General features: G+C 36.0%; 1 protein-coding gene across 1 annotated transcript; it reads left to right on the top strand.

Annotated features, from left to right (window-relative positions):
• The first annotated feature begins 3,245 nt into the window (after nt 1-3,245).
• LOC121980570 lies at nt 3,246-18,157 on the top strand. The gene is made up of 12 exons (XM_042532665.1): nt 3,246-3,388; nt 3,970-4,058; nt 5,096-5,221; nt 8,565-8,634; nt 9,579-9,703; nt 10,295-10,403; nt 10,471-10,534; nt 10,665-10,720; nt 13,670-13,777; nt 15,407-15,556; nt 17,280-17,450; nt 17,674-18,157. The coding sequence occupies exons 1-12, from the start codon at nt 3,284-3,286 to the stop codon at nt 17,905-17,907; spliced, it is 1,407 nt and encodes a 468-aa protein (XP_042388599.1). The 5' UTR covers nt 3,246-3,283; the 3' UTR covers nt 17,908-18,157.
• Nucleotides 18,158-18,805: the final 648 nt, after the last annotated feature.

The raw sequence follows: 18,805 nt of genomic DNA, 5'->3' as shown, positions 1-18,805 counted from the left end.
CTTCACGTCGCAGGTTCCCACGTGCAGTTCGATGAGCTTGTCCCACAGTTCCTTCGCATTTTCATGTGGGTCGACGCAGTTCAGTTCCTCCTTCGTTAGCCCGCACTGGAGGGTGTTGAGAGCTTTGAAGTCTATTTGGGCTTTCTTCTTCATTTCCTGATTCCACTATTTCGGGTCCATCGGAATTTTGACGTTATCGACTGGAGCCTTATAGCATTTTGTGATGCTAAACCACTAGTCGAAGTCGGTTTTTAAATAGACTTCCATTCGCTTCTTCTAGTACAGAAAATCGTCACCATTAAATAGGGGAAGACGGACGGTGTTGTAACCTTCGTTTTGTGCCATAACTCTTGCACACAAAGAAATAAGGAGGAGGATCCCAATACTTGGTCTTAGATTTAGCAGTGAGGGAGAAAAAAAACTAAATTGGTGTTGCACCAGTTTAGTTTAATTTGCTATGAAAAAGAATTTTCCAAAGAGGTAATTATACCAATTTGGATTATGAAAAACAACTTAAAATCGGGAAAAAAAATCACTCACTTTACCTGATTGGTGGTTGCACCAAAAAAGAGTGGTATTTGCTCTGATACCACTTGTTGGATCGTAAAGTTCGTTATAGGGGGGAGAGGTGAATAGCGATCGTTGAAACTTAATCGAGTAAGCAATGGAAACAGAAAAATAAGAACAATGCTAACACACCAAGTTTTTACTTGGTTCAGATCCTTCGTCGATTCCTACTTCAAGGCCTGCATTCATTGAGTGCTTTCATTGGGCAATCCACTAATAGTTTATGAAAAGAGTTACAAGATTAGTACAAGAACTATAAAACTAAATTACCGACAACAAGGAAATTAAAACTGAGTCGCAGGTTGTCGGAGGTGCTTTGCAGCGTCGCAGGAGCGCCTTTGGAGCAATGCACAATAGAGCAATCATGGTAGAAAGTTGTGTTTCATGCTCTGGCAGAAGGCTTCTTATATAGGTAGCTCCGGGCGCCCAGATCTCTTCCGAGCGCCTGGACTGTGATGTCAGCCCAGTCAATTAGCGCGCTCCACATTTGTGACGAGATAGACTTTTGCATTCCGGGCACCCGGACCACTTTTTCCAGCAAAGCTTTTTCCTGTAAGAAAAAGATTAGTTTGAGGTAATAAACATTATACTACCCTGCAAAATAAAAGTTAGCACAATTATAAAAATATAGTAGTAATTAGACTCTGTCTCCTCGAGACTAAAATCTAGTCAAGATCTCAACTTAGATTTCTGAAATAGATCTAAGTTAGATCGACGCCTACTGTTCCCTCAAATGGGGAACGCGTCCTCACAAAGTCACTCCCCTCCAGTGACTTACCTTAACCTACACTTTGCCAGACATCTGATTAGCCCGTTGACCTGTCTGGACTTCGTGCCAGTTATCCCGTTGACCTAGCTGGACTTCGTGCCAGCTATCCGGTCGGCTTGTTGACCTAGCTGGACTTCGTGTCAGCTATCCGGTCGGCTCGTGACCTAGCTGGACTTCGTGCCAGATATCCGGTCGGCCCGTCAACCTAGCTGGACTTCTCTTGCACACTTAGTCAACTGTTAGATCATAATAAATCTAACTTAAATTACTTTGTTATTCATCAAAACTTTGAGTTAGACTATTAGTGCAACCTGCACCAACAACTCCATCTTATAGAGCTTGGGAAGAAATAGCAAGGCTGTTTACCATTACCAGTTGACTGATGCCTGGCCAACGACTCTTTACCAGCCGACTGGTGTCAACACCAGTCGAATGATCCTTTCCGTTCTGGCACAGAACCTCTCTGTGCTCACCCCTAATCGATTGGTCCCAGTACCAGTCGACTGGCACAACCCTAAACCTAGGGTTTCCCTTCCCGAGTACATTTCTCTCACACTCGGACCCTCACAACTCACTTGACTCTTTTTCGGAGCTTTGACCTCTTGCCTTCAAGCCTACTTCCTTTGGCTCTCGTCCCTCGGATGCATCCAAGCCCGCGGCTCATCCCAATGTCATCCTTCGCATATGCCTCGAAGTCGCTTCTCTCGGCCCTTGTCCTTGCTGCCTTGTCCACGGTCCCTCGGATGTTCCATCCTTCATCGGACATAAAGCCATTAAGCTGAGTCATATGTGTATCCTGCAAAGCTGCACAACTCAAATACACATATCAAATACAAGGGTGAACCTAACTTAAACCTTTTGTCCAAACACCAAAATACATGGTCGCACGAACCATTAGGATTGCTCCAACAAGGGATCCTTCCCTGGTCTGATTGCTGACATTCTTTTTAAAATGCATGATCACTCGGAGTCATTTTTTGCCAACTCAGAGTCTTCACAGCATAGACACCTATAGTGGTGTAAATGAACCAAGCCGTTTATGAGCTATTTGAAACTCGATTCGATAAAAGCTCGTTTGAGCTCATTTAATGAGGCTCATTAAGATAAACAAATCAAGTTCAAGTTTCACAATATTCGGTTCGTTAAGTCGTGAACATGTTCGTTAAGCTCATGAATTAACTTTTAAATAAAAAAAATAATAGTTTCAATATTAAATTTATAAATTTTACACTATACTTATGTAACATATAGGTAAATATATTAAATTTATTTATTAGAAAAAAATTATAAATTTTAATAGAATATTTTAATTTTCTCTAAATATATAATATAGTTTTTAATTCATATTTAAATTTATAATTTATATTTATTAATCTCATTTAGGCTCGATAAAAATTCGAATAAGCTCATGAGTCATGAATATATTCATTAAATAAAGCTTGAGTTCGATTCTATTATAAACGAGTCAAACTCAAATATTCAAGAGTTTAGTTCGGCTCAGCTCGATTATATCCCTAAAAACCTATTCAGCTCATTATCTTTCTCACTTTCAGAGAGAATCAATACATATTTCTATTTCTATTTCTAATTATAAAATAGGGATGGAATACATAAGGAGTTTACAATTCCTTTATTTGGTTTCATTGACGTTACAAAGAAGTTGAGAATATACAAAGAGATCCCTAAACTAGGGACACATGCATCGAGGTTGTTCGTGAGTTTTTTCAACCGAGTCAAAAAGATATATTTAATTTGTATATGAAATTTTCGAATTTGGATGTAATTCGAATATGTTTGATATTTTTTTAAAAAAAAAACAATGAATTTGATTTTATAATATTTTATTTTTGATTATTTTTACATAATTTTTAAGAGCACCATAGATATTTATTCGTCCACTCAGAACACCCACTCAGCTACGCAATCGGTCTTTCGGTCGGTAATCGAATGGGCACTCTCTCCCCTGGCGTCTCCTATGCCTTTCCGGCCGCGACCTCCTCCCTCGCCGTCGGCCTCCACCCTCGGTCCATCTCTTTCCTCTACGTCGCCCAGGTCACCTCCTCATTCCTTGTTCACGATTTTTGTTGCCGCTTGCTGTTCTCGCTCTGGATTGTAGCTTGAGGATCTCCTGCCTCCTTTTGGAGTATATTTATTGTGCTACACAATCCTCGTTCGCCCGGCTTAATTGCAACTCCCTGTAGATGTTTTTTTTGGCGGTTATGTTAAAATCGTGGTTTTGAGCGCTTGATTGGTTGTGTGCTGCTTCCTAGTGAATGGAAGTTGAGTTACACAAAAATAAGAGCAAGATACATATCCCGAGCCAATTTTTGAAATAGAACGCATTTTCCACAGAATTTTGAAAAAAAATTTCCATTATCCTTCCAAGATTTATCAAGGATCTAAGCAATTCGACCTTTTTTTGGTATATTTATCGAACTTACTGCTTTTCCTGACACTATGCTACTATAAGGATTTGGAAGTCACGTAGAGATGATAAATAATCTAAGTTCACCTATTGATATATTTTTTTTGTGTCGCAGAAGTTTTTTTCTTGTTAAAATTCTTACTGCACTTTAATTGTTTGGGTACTTTTACCTAATTCCAAATAATGATTATTGTACCATGCCTTTCAGGATTTTGCCCGCAGTCGTATGGTTAAATCTCATAATTTTGATGTCTCTTTCATTGCAAAGAAAAGATGCTCAGGTGTTAGTCTTAGTAGGTGAGGTTACTTGTTGAAAATATCCAATCGTTCTGTTGTAAGAAATTGAGCATTTATTACTATTACATCCTTACCATATACGGCAAGCGCGACATGAAAACTAAGAGAGACTTTGAAATTATTTTATTCTGAAAATGCATGGAGTTATTGAGAAAACAGAGAAGTTGTGTTATTTTGCTTTCAGATTGGTTAATTCATGATTTTCCCCACAATTTCTCTTTAAAAGCATATGCAATCAGATTTACAATGCTTTTATTGTCATAATAAATCGTAATCTGTACTTTGTTAGTTGATATACATATGTGAGGAAAAATGGATAATTGGAAGAACAATAAAAGGTCACTTGCTGTGATTTTGTAGAACCTATAATACATCAATCTTGTGATGACATTCGTCAATTTAAATTCTGATTGCCAATATAATGTTGTCTTTTAAGAAGCAACTGAAGGGTGTAACGCTTTCCAGTTTAAGTGAATCTTGTCTATCAAGCCTCTGATCCTCACTATATTAGCACAAATTCGAAGATCTGACTCATTTGGTTTTGACTAGAAGGTTGGGTATTTGTCTGAAGGATTGATCAACCAAAACAGTTGAGAGACACAGAAAATTTCCAACCCTTGATGCAGATTCATCATTCATATAAAATGCACAGCTTATTCAACTCATGTAAACTGACCTGACCATTCCCATTTTGGAGCCTTGTTAATTTAGGTTTGAATGTGGTCACTTTAGAGTGCCTTGAATTATTGGGTTATGTTGATTAGTCACTAGTCTGAATAAAAGGTTAAAGTTAATTATCTACTTGACCCATCCTCCCCCATCCGATGGCCTCTATCTGTAACCCTTTTGAATAACATACACATCGAGAATGAAAAAGAGAAAAAACCCCACAGACACAAGAGATTTTGTTCCATGCTGAATGGAAAATATCTGCATGACCTTGAATGTGTGGATTATGTAAAACTTTACAGGAACAGTTAGTTGAATGCGTGTCTCTAGGTATTTACAGGAATTCAATACTAGAAGTAAATGTGCAGGTTGCAGCATCAGAGTCCATGGATCAAAAGAAGTACCATCTGTTATGCAGAAGGAACCGGAAACAGGCCAGAGCCTCCTAGAAATAATTCCACTACTGACATTCAGCTCTACTCTCAAATTGAAAGGTATACTTGCTTGCTGCCTCTTTCTACCCTTTCATAGTCAACTGTTCTATTCTTTTACCAGTTGTTCATGCAAAGCTGGGGTTACTATGGCAAAAGCACATTGCTACTACCTAGTTTTCAAGGACAAACATATTGTACTTCCGTCTTTAGAAAACTTAAGCGACACAATGGGATTCCTGAAGCAACAAATAGTGACTAAAAGAGAACATTGTACATCTGAATTTAGCTTAGCTAGCTGGTTGTATCCTTACCTAGGAAAAGATGCAGTGTCCTACCTTGAATGAGAATTTTGTAATCCAAACATTATGAAGATAGAAGTTTTCTATTCTAATAGCTCTGGGGTTGTGACATGGGTTTGTTTGATTAGTCGATCATAGGAAGTTTGTCTAATTCTCTATCTGATTCCACTCATCACTCTATCACTACTTTTTGGGCGCAACTCTAAGAAAGAAGCTCTTTCAGTTTTGCTTTGGTTCAAGCTAAGTTTGACCAAACTTGGGTTGAGGTATTTGAGAGATGTCCTTAGACAATCACCTTATATTTTGTACATATTTATTGGATAAATAAAGTTTCACTAATTGAGTGCACATTCTCTATGTGTATGATTGGATCTTAAACTCATTTATTGAAAGTTCGTAATACAATTGATAGAATGCGAAAACTTATGATTGGATCACAACTGGTTAGCATCTCTACATGTGTAATTATGAATATATTGAAATATTCCCTAGTAATGAATTGATGAGTTTGAACATCATCGATTCTGTGAGACTAGCACGGGTTATGCTCAATGGGTTGTCCAAGCAGCTGTCGTGATTGGCCGGAGAATGTCGAGAGTTAAACATGAATGCTAGTTAATAATAACTAGTTCATTGGAGTAACCTGACCATGAGACTTCATATGGTTCTCTCTCTCTCTCTCTCTCTCTCTCTCTCTCTCTCTCTCTCTATATATATATATATATATATATATATATATATATATATATATATATATAATGTCAATGAAGATCTCATTGTAGCTTAAGTACGAGTTTCCTTCGACTTAAGGTATTCAAATCATCTTGATCATGAAGACTTATACTTTGACATCTTAATCAAGCATCTCCGAGGAGGTGTAAACCCGGTATGATTGGGTACAAGTCGAAGTGCCCGAAGGTGATTGGATAGCTAACAAAAGATTTACCACTTCTTACAAGGAGACGTATAATGATTATTACTCGAAGTCTTTGGTTAAAGCATTACATGTCAAGAGTATGAGACTCTTGGACACATGTCTAAGTAATTTGAATCCACCGGATGAGAAAGTATTACTTGGGCTAGGCGGGTCCCCAGGGCGTAGCACAGATGGGGAGTGCATGGTTCTGTGGCTGAAAGGTCCAGGGGTCGATCCCCGGGGTGTCACTGCCTGGGGTTAACGTCTCCGCCATGCACTTTCCACCTGTGTACCTGCATTTACCTCCCTCCATATCCGTGGGACCGGCTCTAGGGGGCCGCTGATGTGGCAGTTCCACATAACTTGGGCTAGGCGTGACATAGTCAACCTAGTGGGGGCTGACACATAGACCATATCCTGAACCTGATTATAAGATGAGTGAAAGGAACAAGACACGACTTACTGTAGCTGCTGAAAGGTTCATAAGTGCTTCTAGAATCAATTGTTTGATTTTTCAGTCAAGTGGGGGTCATGATGTATTACTAGGTGTCATTCATGATTGATCCATAATTAATGGTTAATTATGGACGACCAACATAACTAAAAATCTATTGGGTCACACGCATTATGAGTTTATCTGAAGGACTTAAAATGAGTTTGAGAATTAGATTCTTGAACTAAATGGTTTGATTATTGAACCAAGTGGTGTTTGGTTATGAACCAAACTTAAGGCTAATGGTATGGGTTGCCGGTTAGTGGATACAGGTTTGGATTTGATCTAAACTCGATATGGAAGAAGAAATAAGTTTAATTTTGGAATCAAATTTAATTTTAGAATTAAATTAAATTAAATTTTGTAATTATTTTTTTTCTTCCTTTCCTTTTTCTTATTTTCTCTCTCCTCTTTTTATTCTTCTTTTCTCACCTGCGTTTAAAAGAGGAGAACAGAATTAAAAACGTACTGCGCATTTTTTCAATCCCCGTTCACACTTTTCGTTGCCGTCCGTCGCTGCCAACAACACTTGCTGCCTTTTCCAGCCAGCCAACAGGAAACATCAGAGCAGCAGCTCCGGCCAAACAGCCTCCGCCCCTAGCTGAACAGTAGCCCCCGACTGCTGTCCCATTGTTGCCGGCACCTCCCTAGCACCGCTAGCCATCCGCCCTTCCTCGGTCGACCCTCTATAGGTCAAGGACCCTCTCCGGATGGCGAACAACGGGTATAGACCTGCTGTAGTGTTTAAAAGAGAATAGAATTAAAAATGTACTATGTGTTTTTTCTACCCCCGCTCACACTTTCCGCTACCGCTTGTCGCTGCCAACAGCACCTGCTGCCTTTTCCAGTCGGCCAACAAGAAACATCAGAGCAGCAGCTCCTGGCAAACAGCCGTCGCCCCTAGCTGAACAGCAGCCCTCGGCTCCTGTCCCATTGTTGTCGGCACCTCCCTAGCGCCGTCGGCCATCTGCCCTTCCTCGGTCGACCCCTATAGGTCAAGGGGCCCTCTCCGGATGTGAACAGCGGGTATAGACTGTATCGCTGGAACAAGGGCTTTTCTCCATGCTTGATTCGTGTCGTCGGGTTGCTTCGGCCGCTAGACACAAATCGAGCTTTGATCCCTCTCTCGGATCGTTCTGTCTCTCCACTTTGGCTGGTACCAAAACGGAGACTCGATTCGGATTTGTGAGGTCGTTTTGATGATCGCTCGACGTGGATACAAATAGAGGCGAGATTTCCAAGTGTTGCTTGGTTGATTCCTTTCCACTTGGCATCATCCACTAGAATAAAAGTTATTTTAGGAAATTTTTGTTTTATGATTATGTCTGAACTTGTTGTATCCTTGCATGCGTGTGGTGTGTGATGTAATAATATATTATTAGAATGAGATTTAGAATGATGAACCCTTTTAGGCGCAATGACAATTTTTTTAAAGAAAAACCTTCATTTGAACTGATCTTATAAACTATTTTTTATGATTCCTTAATTAATCATAATTTTCAATTCCTAAGTTGGATTTTGTGCAGGGTTGTTAAATAATCTAAAAAAAATTTAATCTTTCTTTAATTACTTTATAATCATCAAAATTGTGATATTATCAATAAGGTTGCAATTTTAAACTTTTTAGTTTTGTCTTGTTTTTCTTTTTGATTTGGTGTTAAACATAATAATTTATAATCTATTGTGCTCATGCAGATTAATCACTGAGACAGCTAGGCAGTCACAAGAAGCTTGGGGTGGTTCTGAAGATTGGAGTGAGATCGAGGTCTTCCATTTAATATATGAATGTGTGATGTGCACAACTTTGATCATTTTAGACAATCGATTAGGCAAAGTTATTTGTATTTTTTTATTAGACCCGACAAGGCATAAGCATCCATAAATTGGGTCATTTATGTGAATTGCAAAAGAAAATTGGAATCAAATTGAAACATCGACAATGTAGATTGGGGAGTTCACCTTTTGCTAGTATGCTTTTTGGAAATTTTAAATTAATTATATTATTATATGGGAAAGTTGCTACCGTGTAACTTGGTGGTCACGGGTTCAAGTCGTGGAAACAACCTTTTGCAATGTAGGATAAGGCTGCATACAATAGATCAAATGTGGTTCAACCCTTTCTCGGGACCCCACATTGGCAGGAACTTCATACATCGAGCTGTCCTTTATTCAATCGAGTTGTAGTATAGGAAAGAAACTGAATATTCAATCATGTTTTTCTTAAATATTCAGTATTGTTTCAATATATGTTAACCAGAAAAGTGTTAACAAGAGTACTATGGTTGTTCTTCATTGAGATGACTTCTTGATATGGCAAAGTCAAACAAGTGTCTGCCCACATGCTCCAAGCTGTTATGACCGCGTTAGTTATACAAGGGAAATCAACTTGTCTAAAAGCTACTAATTCAATATTTCATTCTCAGCTGAGAATGCCAATATTCGAAGTTCCTTATTTGATATTTTATTTTGTTTTTCTTTTTGTCTCTTTGTTTTAAATTAATGACCAAATCATTTCAATGAAAAATAATTTAAAGAAACGACCACAATGATGTTTCAAGTGGAAAAACTTTCTTTCCTTGTATGGTAAACTTGCAGATTGTCAGTAGGTCCAAGAAATCTAGAAAGTCTTTGTTTTGGTTTTCAATTTATCCAAACAGAATTTGTCAGTGTTTGTACTCATATTTTGTTTTTTTTTCTGTTTAATTTCAGGGAGCATGGGTGGTTAGACCTAAAAATAGAAGCCCGACAGCTGTTGTTCATTTTGTGGGTGGTATTTTTGTTGGAGCTGCTCCACAGCTTACATACCGCCTTTTTCTTGAGCGTCTCTCCAAAAAGTATGTAGACATTTTTATTCATTTGGATTAGCTTCTAACCTTCATAACTGACATAGCAATTTACTTTTGCCAGTATCTTGTTATAAAGGTTTAGCATTGGTTATCTCATTATTAGTGATCTATGTTGTTTTCTTCAATTTTTGGGATATACCATCTAGCAATGCTGTGTGTAAGGTTAATTATTTTTCATATGCCTTTCTACTATAGACCATCAGCTAAGATCATGAAACATTTTTATCTGAATCCTTATTACTATAGTGATTTCTTGTACATGATGTATCTTCTGAAAGACCTTGTCATTTACAGGAACTTGTTGGATTGGCTAGGTAGTAGGTGTTTGCACCTTGTAATACTGTGTTTCTTTAAGCATATATCTGCTTTTTCAGTGAAAACTATGTTTCAGGAATCACGATTCTTCCTCTTTCAAATTTTCAGACTTGTTGTAGTTCCATATATTTTTGGTTACTATCAGTTTGTTCTTATTCATAAGTCAGCTATATTTTCCATTAGTCGGCTCTGTGTCATTCTATTTGTGCACTGAAGTTATTTTTCTTCGGGCATTATTTAGTTAAAGTTGTTTTCATGATTTAGGGGGGCGTTGGTGATTGCAACACCTTTTGCTAGTGGTTTTGATCACTTTTTGATTGCAGATGAAGTGCAATTTAAGTTTGACAGATGCTTAAGATTCTTACAGGACAGTGTGAGTTGATTGTCTATTGCTTATTTTCCATAAAAGAAAAAAAATCAACCTTTTTTCTACATGGCAGGTGAATGACCTTCCAACATTTGGTATTGGCCATTCTTTAGGATCTGTAATCCATCTTCTCATTGGTAGTTTCTTGTCTCTTCTCTCTCTTTATACAGACATAGTTGTTACATGCATATGTAGATGCACTAAATTAAAACACAGTTATTTCTTAGTCTATGTATCTTCATCCTTAACAAGTTATTGATATGCAAGGTTCAAGATATGCTGTTCAAAGATGTGGGAATATATTGATGGCTTTCAACAACAAGGTGATACTTTCATGCACGTGTATAACTAACTGTGGATTTAACTTTAAATGTAGATATATTCTCATTGCTTATTTTATTTGCAGTAAGATTATTCACTGCCTAACTGTTAATCAGTCTAAGATTGATTGCAATGCCTAGTTTAATGAAAGGACAGTCTGGTACACGAAGCTCCCGCCAATGTTTATTTTATTTTATTTGTCAAATTGAATCCACATCCGTGTATTTTATAACATTTATCTTTTTCCCTTTTCCTCCTCTCCGTCTCCTCCTATTCAATCACTCTAGTGAACATACTAAGTGCTTTGATAATATTACAAATAATTTTTCTCTGTGAAAAATGAATTGTTGTTACCTAGTTGTAGATGGTATAGGAGGAGATGGTATCAAAGTTAAAAATAGTAGCTAAGAGTGTACTCGGTGAGTCAAAGGGACATGTACCACTAAGTAAGGAATCTTGGTGGTGGAATGAGAAAGTACAAGAGAAAGTGAAGGAAAAACAAATAACTTATAAGGAATTATATATTTGTAAGAACGAAGAAAACTTAAAAAAATATACAATAGCCAAGAAAGTAGTGAGTGAAGCAAAAAATAAAACTTTTGAACGATTATATCAAAAATTGGATAAGGGGAAAGAGACATTTATAGATAGCTAAAGTGAGAGAAAGGAAAATAAGAGATCTTAGCCAAATAAAATGTATTAAAGATGAAAGTAATATGATATTAGTAAATGATGGAGAAATAAAAGAGTGGTGAAAGAGGTATTTTCATCAACTTTTTAATGAAGGTTTAGGTGACCAACTTAACTTAAGTAATTTAAGTAGGTTAAATGAGTATAGAAATTTTAATTTTTATAATAGAATTCAAACTTCAGAAGTAAAACAATTTTAAATGAGATGCACAATGGAAAAGTCATTGGACCAGATGATATTTCGATAGAGGTATGAAAGTGCCTAGGGAAACAAGGTATTGAATGACTTACAAAATTATTGAACATGATATTGAAAACGAAAAAAATGCTTGATCAATGGAGGATAAGTACTCTAGTTCTCTTATATAAGAACAAGGAAGACGTATAAAATTGTGCAAATTATAGGAGTATTAAACTAATGAGTCATACTATGAATTTTGGGAAAAAGTAATAGAAAAAAGATTAAGGAAGGAGACCACAGTGACCGAAAATCAATTTGGGTTTATGCTTGGAAGGTCGACAATAGAAGCTATACATCTTACGAAAAAAATGCTTGATCAATGGAGGATAAGTACTCTAGTTCCCTTATATAAGAACAAGAAAGACGTATAAAATTGTGCAAATTATAGGGGTATTAAACTAATGAGTCATACTATGAACTTTGGGAAAAAGTAATAGAAAAAAGATTAAGGAAGGAGACACAGTGACCGAAAATCAATTTGGGTTTATGCTTGGAAGGTCGACAATAGAAGTTATACATCTTCTTAGACAATTAATTGAAAAATATCAGGAGCAAAAATAAGATCTACAAATGGTATTCATTGACTTAGAAGAAGCTTATGATAGAGTTCCAAGAGAAATTATATGGAGAATTCTAGAAAAGAGAGGTGTTAGCGTAATATATATTAACCTAATTAAGGATATGTACGAGACTTCAGGCGGAGTAACTGAAGCATTTCTAATAAAGATAGGGTTACATCAAGGATCAGCTCTAAGTCCTTATTTTTTACACTAATTATGGACGAATTCACTGTGCACATTCAAGACACAGTACTGTGGTGCATGTTATTTGCAGATGATATTATTTTGGTAGATAAAACACGTGAAAGAGTAAATTCTAAACTAGAATCTTGGTGGGAAACACTAGAAGAGAAATGTTTTAAGCTTAGTAGATTAAAGACAGAATATATGGAATTTAAATTTAGCAATATTAGAAGTAATGAGACAATTGTTAAGGTAGGAGAGGATGAGTTGCCTGGAACCAAGAGATTTAAATATTTATGATCATTTTTGCAAAACGAAGGAGGGATTGAGAGAGATGACTTACATTAAATACAAGTAAGATGGGTGAAATGGAGGGGAGCGTCGAGTGTTTTGTGTGACCGTAAAGTACCTCTTAAACTTAAAGGTAAGTTCTATAAAACCGCAGTTAGACCTGTTATGTTATATGGAGCTTAATGTTGGGCTATGACTCGAGCACATGAGCAGAAGATGAGAGTTGCAGAGATGAGGATGTTAAGGTGGATGTGTGGACATACGAGGATGGACAAAATAAGAAATGAGAGCATTAGAGAGAAAATCGAAGTTGCATCTATTGAGGAAAAACTTCGAAAGACACGTTTAAGATGGTACGGATATGTACTTAGACGATCAATAAATGTTCCAATTAGGCGATGTGAAACTATGATAAACATGCATATCAAACGAGGAAGAGGAAGACCAAAAAAGACTGGGTTAATAATAATAAAACAAGATAAAATTTATTTAAATATAGATGATGATATAATAGGAGATAGAGTTCAATGACATAAAAGGATTCATACAGCCGACCCCATCTAGTGAGAAAAGGCTTTGTTGTTGTTGTAGCCGTAGATCTTGTTTTTTATGCTTTTAGTAAAATTTAGGCCTTGTCTTTCTTGGGATCTCAAAACTCTGATCATGGTTGCCAGCTGATTTTCTCAATCATGAGTTTGTCCGAAACAAAGATCTGATATTTATGCCAAATAAAATAGATATAAGAGGGAAGGGAAGAGACAGAAGAGAAACTAAAATATTTTTGTTGTATGAATCTTGTTTTACAAACTAGTTGCTTTTACACGCCAGGAGAAATTATTCTGATATAGGAGATCAATTCATGTATCATGCATATATGTAACTAGATATCGTGCTTTACATATGTTGAAGTGAGAAGTCATGATTCTACCCTTCAATTGTATCAAAATGATATGTAAAAGGTGATCCTGTTTTCTTTCTTTTTACAGGAAGCAAGCTCAGCTGTTCCCTTATTCTCTCCGGTCATTGTGCCAATGGCTCAAAGTATTGGTCCTCTTCTATCTCAACTCACATCGTCTCCATCACTTCGTCGTGGTGTGAGTATACATATTTCTTTTCTGATGCTGCAGATAGTTTCTTACCTATGTAATTGATTTTGAATATGCATTATTAGCATCTACATATTTATAGCTATGAAATTCATTGAAATTCACAGGCTATAAAACTTAATTTATCATAAAACAAGGACTATCACTTGCTAGAATAACAGAATTAAAAGTTATGCTCTAGATGTATATCTACAAATGAAGATTGGTTACATCCAAGATTTATGCAGATGGTCTATCGGATGTATTTTTGGTTTTTCACAGTTAGGTGAGCAGAAAATGCTGATCACAAGTTGAATAATTTTAGCAAAAAGAAGGCATCATCAAAACTCTTATTTTCTTATTTTATGCTCCATGGTACCTCAGGGGAACCATTTATCATCTTTTAAACATAAATATCAGATGACGTTGAGCATCTTGTACATTCTTCTGAGCATCTGCACCATAAAACTGTTTATCACTCTTTAGTCACCTGAGGATTTTGCTTTTCAAAAGCAGGTTAGCTGTTGAGGGATACATCTGAAGTTGGCATATCAGAATGCATCTGAATTCTGAAGATAGGTTATTTTGTGAACTCGGTCACTTGGAAAACTTATCCTTAGAATTTGTCACGAGGTGTCAAAAGTTCTTGGATTTTCTTTAAAATCTTTCAATTTCTGACTTAGATTTAGATAGAAAATTAGGACAAGCTTGATATTCTTGAGATCTGTTTTTCTCTGGAGTTGAAATTCACCTATCAGTTTAGGATTCTCTCAAATTTCCAATAAAGAACCCAAAGTAGGATCTGGTTGCAATTTACATGTGTTGTAATCTGGTGGTGGATCTTACTAGCAGGTCTGCAAATGAGCTGAGCTTCGTGGAGTTTGATTCCTAAATGCCTTTTGAAGCTCAGCTCAATATTTCAACAGGGCAAGTTTTAGCTTTATTTTAAGGCTTTATTTCTAAACGAGTCAAACTTGAGAAACATTAAATTTTCCCATAGGAATGAACTTGTGAGCAAACTCAGTTGTAGCTCTTGATTAGTGCCATTTGCCTAATTTCATCTGTACGTCTAACGAAGGTTTTATAGAGATGTCTAAGGCGTCATAGTGCTATTTTGATGGTATCAGAATAGAGTTAAAGCATATGAGGTACAAACTCCATATTAGATTGAGGTCAAGACTCTGATAAGTTTCTAAATTTGAGCTCAAAGAAATTGAATTTTTTATTGTGGAATTATACTTGAGGTTTACTTAGGCAATAATTTGATGAGTCGTGCAGCCAAGAATTTAAAAAAGACCATCTTCTTCATTCTTTGTTTGTATCTTGGCACTCGTATCTATTGTTTGAAATTAATCTGGATATTGATCCATGTATTCTCTGAATCCTGGTACTCATTCAAACCATTTCTCAACCTGCTAACTGTATATTTACAGTTACCTCATTTCTGTAAGGCAAGTCATTAGCTCTGAAATAGTCAAGCAAACCTTCGGCAGCTGCTTGAAGTTTTTTCCATTTTAATGCAAGTATTATGCTATAAAAGATAATCGAGGTTAATAAATTTTAGGTAATATTGTCATCTTGTGTTTGTCCTTTCATTCTTCCATTGGGCTTATTATTTTGTTGTTGTTCAACGAATAGGCAGAAATGGCTATGAAGCAGCTCGAGAATATTAGTCCTCCAATTATGAAGCAAGTATTACCTTTGGTTGAGCAACTCCCTCCATTGTATATGGATTTAGCTAATGGAAGAGAGGAATTCATTCCAAAACCAGAGGAGACACGCCGATTGGTATGATATTTCTTACATCTTGAACTGTTTTTTGGTATTCATGTTATTCAATCTCTCTATACTGTTTGCTTGGTCTTTCTTTTAGTAGTTTGTGGGGTGTCTTAAGTAATAGATGGGACTCATACAAATATTCATAACCTGGTGCACAAACGACGGGATTCATACAGATCTTCGCATTATCAGTGAAGTTAATTTGATTGCATTTTCAGGGAAATAGAGGTGCAAGTGCTCATGTCGTGCCTTGGTTGAATATGCATATCATTTTGGTTGTGTGAAACTCCTAGTTTGCTTAAGAGCTTTCTATCTTCCTTTTTTTTAATGAAGGATAATGGCGAACAAATGTTCACCATATCAAGGTAAAAAAAAGAAGAGGGCTAGCGGATTGCCCGATCAGTCATGTTGGCAAAATAAAAGGACCTCATCTAACCTAGAGACAAAGTCAAAAAAATAAACAAGTAACACAATAGAATGCCAACTAGATAGTGGCTAGCAGATCTTTCAAATGCCCTAATAAGCTGAGGAAAAGACGCCATTGTAGGGGGCTAGCACAAGGTTTGGATATTCTTGTGCAATAGATGATTCTTGGGATGGTAATTAGGCTCCCAAATAATGGGAACCCATCTATCCAGAATACCCTGAAAAGAGAGAATGTGGTAAACCAAAGCAATAGAGAAAAACCCATAATCTCCAACCATGAACTTGTGAATCTAAAATCAGTGTCTCTAGAATACATAATAATTTCCATCAGAAGGTCATGTAGGAGAATCTTCATCTACCTTGGTAAAATGCAACACACAGAGAAGGATAAGCAAACTATTGTGGATTTACACTAAATTAATGTGGTTCAGTGTAAACCACATCCGCAGAGAGAATTCAAATTTATATAATGTAATGAAGATTGGACAAATCGATTCTCACACCTTGTACAAAAGGACTTTCAATCCTCTCTAAATTTCTCTCTTAACACCTGTGGAGAAAATGAAGTGCTTCTCGGACACTAAAAAATTAAAATTCTCTTATCTGCAAGTCTGTTGGTTTTCACAACTCATCTCCCCAAGGCATCTCCTATGCTATAGAATTCTCCACTTGGGAGAAATTTATAGGCCTAGTGATCACTATGTAAAATCATACTGGAAATCATCCAAGTAACTCTAAAATAGAACTTATTTGGCACTTGGACCATAGCTGGATTGATTGGCCACAATATGTTGCATAACTCAAAAAGTTTGTAAGATGTTTATGTAGTAGATGGGGCGTATATACATATCTTCATAACTGCTGCACAAAAAAAAAATTGGGGTTCATAAATAGATCTTCAGGTTATCTGTCAAGTTAATTTGATTGCTTTTTGGAGAAAAAAAAAGAGTTCTTTGATTGCTTCTGCATTCTTTAGTTGGATATGCATGTCATTGTAGTTGCATGAAACTTCTAGTTGACTAAGAGCCTTCTTTCTAAAATTTATCTGGTCGATTGTTTTCTGGGCTTTTGCTCAATTCTAAGACAAGCAAAGGATCACACCAATACGATGGCATTGTAACAAGTAATAAATTCGTTTTGTTAAATAATTGGTTGAAAGGAAATAAAATCATATTACCTACAACTTCAGCATCTGTTTTTTTGTCTCCTATAACCATTTATTCTTGTATAGATTTTACACTTCATTGGTTAAAAGTTGATGGATCCAATTTGATACTCACGTGCAGTTCCCCTCCAATTTTTGCAGATAAAATCATATTACGGTGTTTCAAGGAACCTCTTGATAAAGTTTGACAATGATACGATTGACGAAACTCCGACACTGTCACAGTTGCTGAGTGGAGGATCTGCCATTAGCTCACAATTGGACATGTCGGTGCGATTACTGCCTGGAGATCATGGGCTCCCATTACAGCAGGTACATACTACATGCCATTCTCATGATTTTACTTCGTTCAATCTAACCACAATTCTGTAGTTAGAAATAATAAGTCTGCCAATTCTCGCAAGCAGGTATTACTTCTTTGTTGCTAATAGAGCGCAACCTGAAAATAAATCTGTCTTGAATTTTTTGAACCATCCTGCTATTTGGATTCATTCTTGTTACTGCAATCACTTGCTGATAGATCTATCATTTGCAGATTCTCCCCGACATCCCACCTGCTATGGCAGATGCTGTAAACCGTGGAGGCGAGATTCTATCAAACCTAACAGTAGGAACACCATGGGAAGCTGTTGCAAGAGAAGTAAGCAATACGTTGGGCACAGACTCAGGGATTGTAAGGGCACAAGTATCTAAAGATGTTGATAAGCTCGTCGATACAATTTCATCGTGGATGGCTTCAAACTCAGGCCCAAGACTTCTTCAATCATGAAGCATATTCCTAACCAAATTGTAGCAGAAGAAAGCAAACTATGATACCCATCTAAAAGCATGTTTAAGTTTGTTATAGGGTGAAAAAAATTCAAAATAGATATCTTCCTAGGTAGTCACTACTTATGTATATTATTAACTACTGTAATTAATATATTTAATAGTATTTACATTAATATCAATGTTTTTTTTCAAATTGATTTGAATATTCTGTGGAAATTCAGTGTCATTTAAAAGATTTGTGTAGTAAATTTGCTACTTTACCAGTGAAATTAAGAATAGTTTTATTGGATTATACTTTTTCTCCTGTGAATTCATAATTATTTTTCTTTATTTTATGTCTATGATAAAATGTTAAGGGAGCAAAAATAAGATATATATATATATATATATATATATATATATATATATATATATATATATATATATATATATATATATATATATATATATGATAATTATTGACTAAGAAAAAGTTTATGAAGAGTCCCAAAAGAAATTATATGAAGAATTTTGGAAAACAGCGGTGTTAGCGTAACATATTGAATAAATTAAGGGTATATATAATAATGTAACAACTAGAGTAAAGACTTCAAATGGAGTAGTTGAAGTATCTTCAATAAAGATATGGATCAAATCTAAGTCCCTATCTTTTTTATACTAATTATGAACAAACTGTATATATTTAAGATACGGTATCATAGTGCATGTCGTTTGCAGTTGATATTATTTTATAAATGAAATACATAAAAGAACTAACTGCTAAATTAGAATTTTGACAGAAACACTAGAAGAGAAATATTTTAGGTTTATTAGAATAAAGATAGAATATATAAAATTTAAGTCTAGCAATATTAGACATAATGAGACAATTGTTAAGATAGAAGATGATGATTTGT

Source organism: Zingiber officinale, chromosome 5A, assembly GCF_018446385.1.
Source record: "Zingiber officinale cultivar Zhangliang chromosome 5A, Zo_v1.1, whole genome shotgun sequence".
NCBI lineage: Eukaryota > Viridiplantae > Streptophyta > Magnoliopsida > Zingiberales > Zingiberaceae > Zingiber > Zingiber officinale.
This window is presented reverse-complemented; position numbering and strand designations above follow the sequence as displayed.

Coding starts and splice junctions, on each gene's coding strand:
- LOC121980570 (XM_042532665.1), top strand. CDS start 3,284: ATGGGCACTCTCTCCCCTGGCGTCTCCTATGCCTTTCCGGCCGCGACC. Junction 5,222..8,564: donor CTCTACTCTCAAATTGAAAG/GTATACTTGCTT, acceptor GTGCTCATGCAG/ATTAATCACTGAGACAGCTA. Junction 10,535..10,664: donor TGTAATCCATCTTCTCATTG/GTAGTTTCTTGT, acceptor TTGATATGCAAG/GTTCAAGATATGCTGTTCAA.